The sequence below is a fragment of the Arachis ipaensis genome, chromosome B08, assembly GCF_000816755.2.
Source record: "Arachis ipaensis cultivar K30076 chromosome B08, Araip1.1, whole genome shotgun sequence".
NCBI lineage: Eukaryota > Viridiplantae > Streptophyta > Magnoliopsida > Fabales > Fabaceae > Arachis > Arachis ipaensis.
Window position 1 is genome coordinate 122,170,237 of NC_029792.2, and position 12,190 is coordinate 122,182,426.

Here is a 12,190-nt window from a genome sequence, read left to right on the forward strand (position 1 = left end):
ATTTGTTGATTTGTTGTTTAACTTTTGCTTAATTTATTTTTTATGGTAACTTTTGAATATTTAATAATTATTTATTTTTATATTTTTAAAATTTAATATTAATTTTTAACTCTTTTTGGTAAGTTAGACAAACACTTTTAAACACTATAGCAATCACTATTAATTAAACATTGCTTTAGATATAAATTTCATAAATGATTGATTACTATTGCCAAAGAAGTTAATATGACATGCTAGGTTTGCAATGAATAACTCATAATATTGCTTTATTTTATTACTATGTATGTAGTTTAACTAAAATGTATGTGATGGTAATCAGAGAACGAGGGTTGAATCTTGACTTCCTTTTGACTTTACTTGTAACTTTGTTTTCTGTTAAGAGAATGCGAAAGATATTTTGATTTTGTCTCCTACGTCCTAACACGGTAGGAGTCAGAATAGAGTTGCTTGAAAGAATAATAATAGAAAAACGTTGCTAAGTAGAGAAATCAGGAGATACTTTATTTTTGTTTCTAATGTAGCAGAACCAGTAATAGAGAAGAGAGTAGAGAATGACACACAGATGTATTCTGGTTCGACTACTCAGTGCAATGTAGCCTACATCCAGTTTTCATCATAACAATGATGGAATTTCACTATCTTTTCAACAGATTACAAACACCAATTCTCTTTAGGATATACCTAATCATATCTGGGACAAGTCCAGATTCTAACCCATCCTGAACTTGACTATAACTCACCCTAACTTTCAACTGCAAAGTGCTAACCCAACTTGTAAGAGAATTTCCTCAGGATCATGATACAAAACAGAAATACTAACAAAGGATTTCTAAAATAACTTAGACTTTTTTTCCAAGTCTAACTCTTTGTTTTTTTTATTCGTTGGCTTTTTCTTACAAATTTCACCATGTTTACCTTTTTTACAATGAAACTCAGACATACTAAACTGAGAAAAAGAAATACTAAATGAAAACTACGAAGGAGAAGAACAAGAACCGTTCAAAGATCTATGGAAACCGAAACCAGTGCTCTTTCTCTCTTGCATCAATCCTTGGCCGTTCTTCTCTATTATAGAGGAGTGAAGCTTCCATGACTTGAGACATCTTCAATACATGGTTTGTCTTCTTCTCCAATAATCAGAATCCGCAGCGGTATGGTCAGAGTAGAGAGAGGACTGAGGCATTGACATGCAACCATACCATTTTCTTTCATCCTTTTTCTTCAAACTTCGTGACTCAAAGTCGTTGATCTTTGCTTTGACCCCGAATTTGTTTCTTAGTCGTTGATGAACCACTGAACACTTTTGACTTCACAACCTTCATATTTTCTTGAACGGTACTTGGGATATAGAGAATTTCTTCAAAATTTCTCATTGAAGCACAAATGGGGAATCATCTTTTGTGATCCTCGGTTGCGTTAAGATTTTCCATTTGTTATACTCCTTTTACTTTCTCTTCTTGCTTGAATTTGAAAACAATTTTTTTGTTCTTGACCGTGCACTAGTTCCAGAACTTTCCTCTTTTTTTTTTCTTGTTTCAGAGATTGATGTGATGGGAAAGAGAAAAAAAGAGAAGAGAGAGAAGAGAGAATTTGTTGGTTAGGTAGATTTGAGAAAGTATTCAAATGGATTGAAGTTTAGGTTCTGGAAGTAGTGGAGTTTTGGTTATGAATCATTGAATGGGCTTGAAATGGATATGGGCTTACTTTTTCTCTATTCTTTCATATAGTTCAACATCTTATAGTGGATCATAGTTTGGTTATGCTGAGTATGATAATGGGTCAGAGGATGTATGTGTATGTGGACTTGTTTATATTTAATAAACCAGTTTGATCAAATCATTTTTCTGCACACTAAACAAACTACATCACATAACCAATTTGATAATTATCCTAATAATATTTAGTCATAACTTTAATTATGGTTTAATTTTCTAAACTTAACAGTATACATTCTCATCCAAAGGCAAAAGGAGGAAATGCATTCCTAGTTACTAGGTTATGTAACCTATTTTTTATTTTTAAAATTTTATAAAAAAAAATAGTGAAAATAATTTTTTTATTATTTTTAATTCTTTTACGAAATTTTAAAAATGAAAAACACATATGAATAAACATATAAAAACGAAAACAAAATTCAATTAGGCCCTTTTTTATATGCCTGGAAAATCTATGATGCATGGATATCAATATAGATACGGAATACGCGGATACACGAATTTTTTTTTATAAGACATGAAGACGTGACATATATATAAGTTTAATGATTAGCTTGCTAGTCTATTTAAATAAATATCGGAGATTCAAATCTCATCTTATGCATACAGCAACTCATTAACCAGCGACAGATCTTTAAATAGAATTCAAATCCACGACGGATTAGTTCTCGAATAGAAAGATACCGTGAGCAATAAAAAAAAAAACTACATATGAAAGATGCACTCATCCTTTTTCTTCGCGTATATTATACATACCATATACCGAATATTTAAACATGTCCAAAAAAATATTTTTATTTTTTATTAAAACGCAATTAAATACCGATCGAAGACACATATGTCAGACGAATATCAAATAAATATTATGTCTGAAATGTATGCGCTTCATAGCTGGAAATTTAATAGTTGTTTCTCTAATTATTCCTATCATTCTGTTGAACAATGCATAGCATCTTTCTTACTATAGTGTTAACAAAATTCTTTTAGGTAGCTTGGGGAAAATTTTCAATGGTTGAAGCAGAAAAAAGACTTTTGGGTAACGCACTTTTAGACCCTGATAACCAACATTTTGTCCTACTGTCAGAAAGGTATTTTCTTGTTGGTTTTTTTTTTTTTTTTTTACGTTGTGGGTGAATTTAATGTAGCTAATTACATCTTTAAATATTGTTTCAGCTGTGTACCTGTACGTCCCTTTCAATTTGTTTACAAATACTTATTGTTTTCAAATGTCAGCTTCCTTGACTGGTAAGATAATATATATATAAAATTCTGTGTTTATGAGTTAATCAGATTTTATACACATTGATGAGGATTTGTTACTGATTTCTGTTTTTTCTTTTCCCCCATTAATTTTTCACATAAAAACCAAAAGCTATCTTGATCTTGGTCCTCATGGAAATGGAAGATATATAGATTATATGATGCCTGAAGTGGAGGAGAAGGATTTTCGAAAAGGTTCACAGGTATAACTTCTGTAAAATTGATACCTAAAAAGTGTTATAATTGATCATAACTTTTGTTTAAAATAACTGTTTTTAAACATATACATGACATTGCACAATGCCATGCTAATCTAAATATATTTTGAACTTAACCTGAAAAATACATCAAATCAAAATTTTGAAGCCAAATTTGGGCAAAAAAGTTTTGGATTTGACAAAGTTTAAAATACTTCTAATTCAAATGATTCATAAACACTATTTTACAATTAGATAAATAATTTTTTTTTAATTAAGGGTAGTAAACAAGTTGAAATCTGTTGGTTTATTCTATTTAACCCGTAAAAAAATTGGGCTAGATTTAAAAATTGAAAAAAAAATATTCACCAAATATATTTCGCTTGATTCATAAACTTTGTCGGAACAGGTCAGCCAACACTTACTAATTATATATATAAACAAAAAAAAAATATGCGTGCAAGATCTTGGTTTAGTGGTCATCTTCTATGTCTTGTAATAAGTGTATTGGATTCGAAATTTAGCTGATACTAAATAGTTAATAGAACTCTTAATATTGTAGTCAAAATTTGCTGTTCACTCTATCTGACAAAAAAAATGAACTGACATTAAAGAATATTCACTCTATCTGACAAAAAAAAAAAGTTAAATAACTAACTAGCAACCAACTTGACAGCTGTATAACTAACTAACATAACTAATTTCTGCATTTAGCATTTAGCTGCATATAATTTTAAGTAACTACTCAAATGAAAATACTAAAAACATCTTTTTATGAAGATTTTTGTATTAAAATGAAAGTATATTTTGTTTGTTTAGCTACAAATTTAAAAAAATAACACTTTTATAACATATTAAAATCAAATTTTACAATTCATCATCTAATAATAAAAAATTTATCTTCATATGAAGACAATTATAAAATCTTCATGGTAGTATCCACCTAATTTTAATACCTTACGTCATGTATGTTTCCAATGCAGTGGTTCACAATGAAGCGACAGCATGCTCTAATAGTTATGGCAGACAACCTCTACCTTAGAAAATTTAGGGACCATTGCAGGGTACAATATATGTTACTTATAAACATTTCATTTTTTTTAATCCTAATTAGATAGATTATTTGTTATATAGAGAATTAAATATTTGCTTCCTAAATGACAAACATCCTACTAATGTTGTTCATGTTTTATACTTACACAGCCAGGTATGGAAGGAGGACGCAACTGCTATTCTGATGAGCATTACTTTCCAACTTTTTTCCATGTTAGTGCATAAAAAAAAACATATCAACTATACTATATTCACACAAAAAATCAGCACTAAATCAGTTATCTGTATAGAATATATATTAAAAATGAATTAAATATTATATATTTATACACAAATATATAATAACTTATTTAATGACTAATTCTTGGTGTGTATATAGCATTTTTAAAAAATGAGTAAAGTATATCTTTTGTCTTTTAAGTTTGCTAAAAATTTCAAAATTATCCCTAAATTTTATTTTGTTTTAATTTTGTCTTAAAAATTTTCGATTTGCATCAAATTTATCTCTATCAACTCATTTTTTCAAAAAAAATTATGACCACTTCACAAGAACAACTTTTAATACAAACAAATCAAACATATTTATCATGCATTATTGTTGGATTAGTCCTAAATTTTTTTAAAATTTAGTTGCCAGGAATATATTTGATATTAAATCGAAAGGTGGAAACTCGACTTCACGTGAAGTTGATAACTGAGAGCCGTTAGATGATTTGACTGATTTGACTAAATTTTCATTTACTATTAACTTCACGTGAAGTCGACTGCACCTGAGTTTAATTTTCACCAAATCGAAAACTTCTTAGAGAATCTTCAGGGACAAAAAATATATTAAATAATATATATTCTATTCTTTGAAATGAAATTGAATGAATTTATTGCTGAATTTATACAACTCATTTGGTATATGTATGTTCAGATGATTGATCCAGGTGGAATTTCAAATTGGTCAGTTACCTATGTTGATTGGTCCGAAGGAAAATGGCATCCAAGGTCATTCACTGCTGAGGAAGTTAATAATAGATTCCTGGAAGCCTTAACAGTATGTCAAACAATTTATTCAATCGTATTTGTCCTTTATCCAAAATGTAACATTTGAGTTTTTTTTTTCATAATCATATAATGATTTTGTTCATTGCAGTCCATTGATGTATGTCCACATATTACAAGTGATGAAAAGGTATGTATGGCTAAAAGGTTGAGTTCTGTTGCTTTTGGTTTTACTCAAAGACGAATTAACTACTATTTTCAATCATTAAAGATTTAAAAGTTGGACAATTTTAACGATAAAAGATATAAATTAACATGATACTTTTAGTGTAGAAAAAGAGAAAAATTGGTTAGGCTGTTTAAATATAAGGCAAAATTAAGAAAAAAAAAACATACTAGTTACTTAGAAGTTAGAATTTCAATAGTCGAATGAATATCGAGTTATTTTATATATTTAATGATTATTATCCTCAAAATTAAAGTATTTTATAATTGAAATAGATAGATTAATTTTAATGTACTGACGCGTTTTACACATTTGTGCAATCACATATTATGTTTTGAATAATCATTTACGTGATTAATGTAAAAGATAGTTATTTTTATTAATGTGACATTACGTAATTAGATATATGTGTAAAACTACGAAAAGAAAGAAAGAATGATTATTGGTTTTGAATTTGGCATGCCTTGCAGAGAACAATAAGGTTTACACCTTGCATGTGGAAAGGATCGAGACGACCATGTTATCTATTTGCTAGGAAATTTTTTCCTGAAACTCTTGATAATTTGGTGGCACTTTTCTCAAATTACTCAACATTATTATAGTGTTTGCATCATTCTTTGATAACCAATTCACAACCTTATTACCTTATAATTAAGGTATTATGAAGCGCCACGTGTCAAAAGGTAATTGGATGAAGTTCTACAACAAGCTAAGGCCACACCACAAGTTAGTTCATTATTATTCTAACAGTTTTCTTGGCCTCCGATTGACACAAATTGCTATAAGGTGGAAATTCAAGTGCAGTCAATTTTATGTGAAATTGATAGCTGAGAGTTTTTAGATAAAAATTTAGTTAAATCAATCAAATCATTTAACGACTCTCAACTATCAACTTCACGTGAAGTTGACTACACCTGAGTTTTTACCTTGTTATAATTGTATGCATAGACAATTACCAGTTAGCTTTCTATTTTGGGATGATTACTTAAATTTTTTTTTATTAGTGAAATTAGAGATTTTTCTTATAGGTGAAAAAGTTTGGTGTACCTTGATGTATATGGAAGGATGGAAAGTTTTGGCCTTAATTGTAGTTGCATGTAAAATAATGTTCAATAGTCACACTTTTTTTTATGGTGGAAACTCAGGTGCAGTCAACTTTACCTGAAGTTGATAGCTGAGAATCGTTAGATAAAAATTTAGTCAAATCAATCAAACCATCTAACGGCTCTCAATTATCAACTTCACGTGAAGTCGACTTCACCTGAGTTTCCACCTTTTTTTAAATTATAATAGGTGAATGGTTCAGAAAGTATGAGACTAATTTTTGCACTAACCATTGAAAATAGTGAATTAGTTGCTAAATTTATTTGCAATTTGTTTTTTTCTTAGATAATTGTTGTAAATTTTGTTGCATTGCGAACTTCTCCTCCTAATTAAGTGAACATATTCATATCTTACTGTAAAATTCAAAATACACGAGTACATTATTCCACTTTGCAATTAAAGCAGGAAAATCTTTGATCTGAAATTTTTAAGGAATTTTTTTCTAGTAATTTTTTTCCATGTAATTATAGGTGAAAATGTGATTATGTCAAATAGTGTTTCTAAACTGTAAAGACTTGTAATAGTTTGATTTTCACTCCACAGAAGTTGGGAAAAAATCTTACATATTGACCCAAGTATAGAACACATAATTTCTTGGACGACTTTCGCAAATCAAAATCTTTGAATGTTTTATGTTTCACATTCGATTCATTAATAATTAAGTTTAGTTTTGAAATTTAAGCTCAATTTATTAAAATTGTATGGACTAACTCAAATAACAAAAATATAATTTGAAGGAACTATAAATTATATATCTTATTCTATTGTGTATCTAATGTAATGAAGTCAACTTATAAATTAATAGAAAACAACCATTTGTACCCATGAACTTTATGAACGCTGACAAAAGTACCTATTAAAGAAGGAAACTAACGTTGTATCCATCAAAGATGGATTCCGTACGACAAAAATAACCAAATCCTAAATTTATGTTGACTTTTTAATAAAATTCCAGAATTACCCCCACCATTATCTTCAATCCCTCCTCTCTTCTTTTCCAAATCTCAAATACCTCCATTGCCTAAAAACCCCAAATTATCATTTTCTAACCCTAATCTCAATACCTCTTTCAACAAATTTCAACCCTCTCTTTATTCTTTTCATCAATTTTACCACCTCCTTCACCAACACGTGTTGATGGTGTATTGAGTTTGTGCTTCCACCACTGCCGCCGGCGGAGCCTTCTCCTCCTCCTGCTGTAACTTCCGGTTGAGAGCAGTTTTGGAAGAGGTAGTCTCCCGATGAGTTGGCACCGTAATCATGATGATGATCGGCGAAGGAGTGTCCACCGATGAAGTTCTCGAGCTTGGGTTGTTGGTGATGGTGGTCGTGGTTGTTGTCGACATTGTTATTGTTGTTGCATGAAGTTGCCAATAGCAGATTTTGGTTGATGTAGTTATTCTCCTTCCAATCTATGATGATAAAGAAAAATTAAAAAAAAAGAGTAATTTGTAATAATAATAGAGAAATTAAAAGAGAAAAAAATTATTAAACCTTGATGAGTAGAAAGGTGATGATAATTGTTGAAGGGTTCTTGATAGATGGGAAAAGGAGGGAGTTGAGAGTAGTAGCGGCATGAGTGGAAGGAGTGAGATCGAAGCAGTTTCCATCATCAGCAACAGTTACATCATCTTGTGCAGTGGGATTGAATAGCCCAAAACGAGTTTGATGATGATGAGTAGTAGTAGTGTGTTGTTCTTGAGGGGAGAGAGAGAAACCCAACAAGTTCATTGAAGCCATAGAAGAAGAAATGTTAAATTGCTGAATAAAGAGAGGGTTGAAATTTGTTGAAAGGGGTATTGAGATTAGGGTTAGGAAAATGATAATTTGGAATTTTTAGGTATTGAGATTAGGGTTTTTAGGCAATGGAGGTGTTTGAGATTTGGAAAAGAAGAGAGGAGGTGATACATGCTTCAAATGTTCGTGATATGAAGAGTTCAAGTGTTATTTAGAAGATATTAGTTTATATTTTTAGAATATTTTAATTTATTGTATTTTGATTTTGTTTATTTAATTACTAGATTGGGCCTTATGTTTATGGGTTTTAGGGTTTTTCTTTGTTTTAACCTAATAAGAGGTTATAAATACCTCATTAGCTATTGTAGTCATAAAATAGAATTTTTAGAGGTTTTAAAACCCCTTTTTGGTTTCTTGATGAAACCATGGTGTGGACAATTAAGAGGAATCCCTCTCTTGTTACATCGGGGAATTGAGTAAAAAGTTGAGGAGTCCCTTCGATTCAATTTCCAAACTATGGCGTTGGCAAGTTAGGTTGAGGAGTCCCTTTCTTATTGCGTCAAGAAATTGGGTAGAAAGTAGAGTGATTCTCTTTGTATTCAATTTCAATTTATCCTTTTAATTTTTATTTCAATTTCAATGTATCTTTTTTTATTCGATTTCAATTCTTGTCTTGTTTATCCTTTTCTTTCTTTATCATTTGGTATCAGAGCTCAGGTATTAGATTAATTCTTATTAATCTATATTTGTTCTTCTTTTATCATAAAAAAAGAGTCCAGTGTCTGTCGCGTCTTTCTTTAAATTCTTGTGTTCTTGTTTTTTCGTTTGCGTTTCATTATTGTTAATTTTATTGTTTAAAAAAAACAAAAAAAAAGAGCATACAGTGCAAAAAAATAAAAGAAAAAAAGATACAAGAAAGAAAAGAAAAAAAATTATCTTCTTTATAATTATTGTCCTTTTTATATACTATTTTACCTACAAGATTCGAGGACGAATCTTTTTTGAAGAGGAGGAGAATGATACATGCTTCAAATGTTCGTGATATGAAGAGTTCAAGTGTTATTTAGAAGATATTAGTTTACATTTTTAGAATATTTTAATTTATTGTATTTTGATTTTGTTTATTTAATTACTAGATTGGGTCTTATGTTTATGGGTTTTAGGGTTTTTCTTTGTTTTAACCTAATAAGAGGTTATAAATACCTCCTTAGCTATTGTAGTCATAAAAATAGAATTTTTAGAGGTTTTAAAACCCCTTTTTGGTTTCGTAATGAAACCATGGTGTGGACAATTGAGGTTGAGGAGTCTCTCTCTTGTTACATCGGGGAATTGAGTAGAAGGTTGAGGAGTCCTTTCGATTCAATTTCCAAACTATGGCGTTGGCAAGTTAGGTTGAGGAGTCCCTTTCTTGTTACGTCAAGAAATTGGGTAGAAAGTAGAGTGATTCTCTTTGTATTCAATTTCAATTTATCCTTTTTATTTTTATTTCAATTTCAATGTATCTTTTTTTATTCGATTTCAATTATTGTCTTGTTTATCCTTTTCTTTTTTTATCAGGAGGGGTTGAAGATAATGGTGGGGTAATTTTGGAATTTTATTAAAAATTCAACATAAATTTAGGATTTGGCTACTTTTGTCGTACGGAATCCATCTTTGATGGATACAACGTTAATTTCCTTCTTTAATGGATACTTTTGTCAGCGTTCATAAAGTTCATGAGTACAAATAGTTGTTTTTCCTAAATTAATAAACTAAATTTATTTAATATATGAGTTTAAATTTAAATTCAACTTTTAACCTATAAACTCAGTTTATGAAACTGTTCATAGATTGAACATGAGCAAATTCATAATCTAGCTCACTTCAAACTCTAATCATGACTTAATATTCAAAATGGCTCTTAAAATTTGACTCCAACTTAATTTAGTTCTTCAATTTTTAATTAACTCAGATTATATCTTAAAATTTTAAGGCGTGACTCAAGTTGGTTCCTCCATCTATTTTCGTCATCGAAGAGATGACGTGACACGATTAAATAACAACGTTTTACTGTTTGCGTCTAAACCATGTCGTTTTACTTCTCTCTCCTCTTCTTCTTTCTTTTTCTCAATGTCTGAACCTCCCACCACTCAATTGTTACCATCCTCAATCATACCTTTCTAACTTTACCACCCTGACCACTACTATCACCACCATTATCACTATAAAAATAATCACTTTTAACGGCCATTTATTTTACTTTTACCGGCAATTAGGCATTAGTCGTTTTATGCTTTGTCGCTAAAAGGATTTAGCGGCAATTATAACATTTACCGGTAAAAACCTTTTTAATGGCCGCAAAAAGTATATAAGTTTTAGCGGCCATTTTTTTTGGCAATTTATATGGCCACCAAAAGTAATTCTAAGATTGCAATGTTATTTACTTTTAGTGGCCATTACCATTGTCGCCAAAACTCATTTTACCGGCAATTTATATGGCCACTAAAAATAATTCTAAAATTATAATGTTATTCACTTTTAGTTGCCATTACTATTGCCGCTAAAATCTTAAAACTTTTTTAATTATACTCACTCTTTTAAAAATAACAACCTATCATTTTTCTAAAATTTCAAATTTTTACCAACAATTATTATTATTGTACATAATATAAATATACTAAAATTAATTACTACAAAATAAAATATTTCATTAAATTCAAAATATTTATACAAAAAATTCTCTTGAAAAGTAATAAAACATAATACAAATTTAAACAACACAAATACTACAAGAAAAAAAAGGATTTAAGAGTGAATCTACATTATATACACAAATTGCTGAGGCATGTAGGAATTGAAAGTCTTAGCCACAATCTTTTCAACCTTCTGAAGGGCTCCTCTCATTCCCTTTGCAGGATCTGTTAGAACCAACTCAACCCCAAAAGTCAACAGAGTGATTCTTCTTTCAAGACTCATTGAAGCAGGCATTGTAATTTTGACCTTGTAATCCTTAGCTGTGGTCATGAAAGTTAATCCGATGTCAGTATTTCTACTTATTGGTCCAATCAAAACACTCTTAAGCAAAATATGACAAGAGCCATATGCAGATAAGAAACAAATCAGATCATATATCTAAATAACCAACACTATCTTCCATCAATCCACATCCTAACTAGTTCTGCATCTCAGTTTTAACAGAAAGTAATAAACAGTAACACCATTTAATCAAAGCTAAAATCACTTCCAAACTTGAACAAATATCTTTATATTATGAAAGCTTTTTACAAAACATGTATTTAAATTTTGGCTTACGTATATAGTTTGGGAAAAATTTTAAGTATATTGAGAATAATGGTATTTCAATTATTTTAATCATTGATTTTAATTAATATATATTATATATATTTTTTATAATTCAGATCAACGATTAAAATAACTGGAACACCGCTGTTTTTAGTACATTTAAAACTCTTGCTATAGTTTGTTCCCTCATAATAACTGTATACGTCAGAATTAAAGTGAGGATAGTAAAAAAAATAATAATAAAATAATACTCAAAAAAACTTTAGCAATTCCTTCTCCCTGCCCTACCCTTATTCATTTCACTCCCTGTAGCCAAATAGACCTATACAAGTTAGCTATAAGAACTTGCTTTTTACAACCTAAAATTGTTGAAAAATAAGTGTATATTATTATAAAAACTATGCAGATTAAATATATGTGTAAATAAATATTTATTTACTATAATAATATATTAAGAGTAAAGATTGTTTTTTGAAATTTTATATTTGTGTATCTTTTAAGAATTTATTTAAATATTATCATAAAATTTTAGATCAAATAAATAAGTCATTTGTTAAATATAAATTTTTTTATCATTTATAAAAAATATAATATTTATTAAATTTCTTTTGTCTTATATTTAAATT

The 12,190-nt window shown here is 29.3% G+C and overlaps 1 protein-coding gene across 2 annotated transcripts in view; it reads left to right on the plus strand.

Moving 5' to 3' along the window:
* Positions 1–6,368, plus strand: part of LOC107611619 — a 7,275-nt gene extending 907 nt beyond the window's left edge. The window contains exons 3-10 of one of the 2 annotated variants that reach the window (XM_021109015.1): positions 2,707–2,803; positions 2,889–2,960; positions 3,088–3,178; positions 4,156–4,236; positions 4,376–4,438; positions 5,145–5,267; positions 5,367–5,405; positions 5,912–6,368. In XM_021109015.1, the coding sequence (XP_020964674.1) occupies positions 2,707–2,803; positions 2,889–2,960; positions 3,088–3,178; positions 4,156–4,236; positions 4,376–4,438; positions 5,145–5,267; positions 5,367–5,405; positions 5,912–6,043 (698 nt within the window). In that variant the 3' untranslated portion in view covers positions 6,044–6,368. Of the gene's footprint in view, positions 1–2,702; positions 2,804–2,888; positions 2,961–3,087; positions 3,179–4,155; positions 4,237–4,375; positions 4,439–5,144; positions 5,268–5,366; positions 5,406–5,911 lie in introns of both variants that reach the window. The other variant, XM_016313527.2, reaches the window with a different exon arrangement.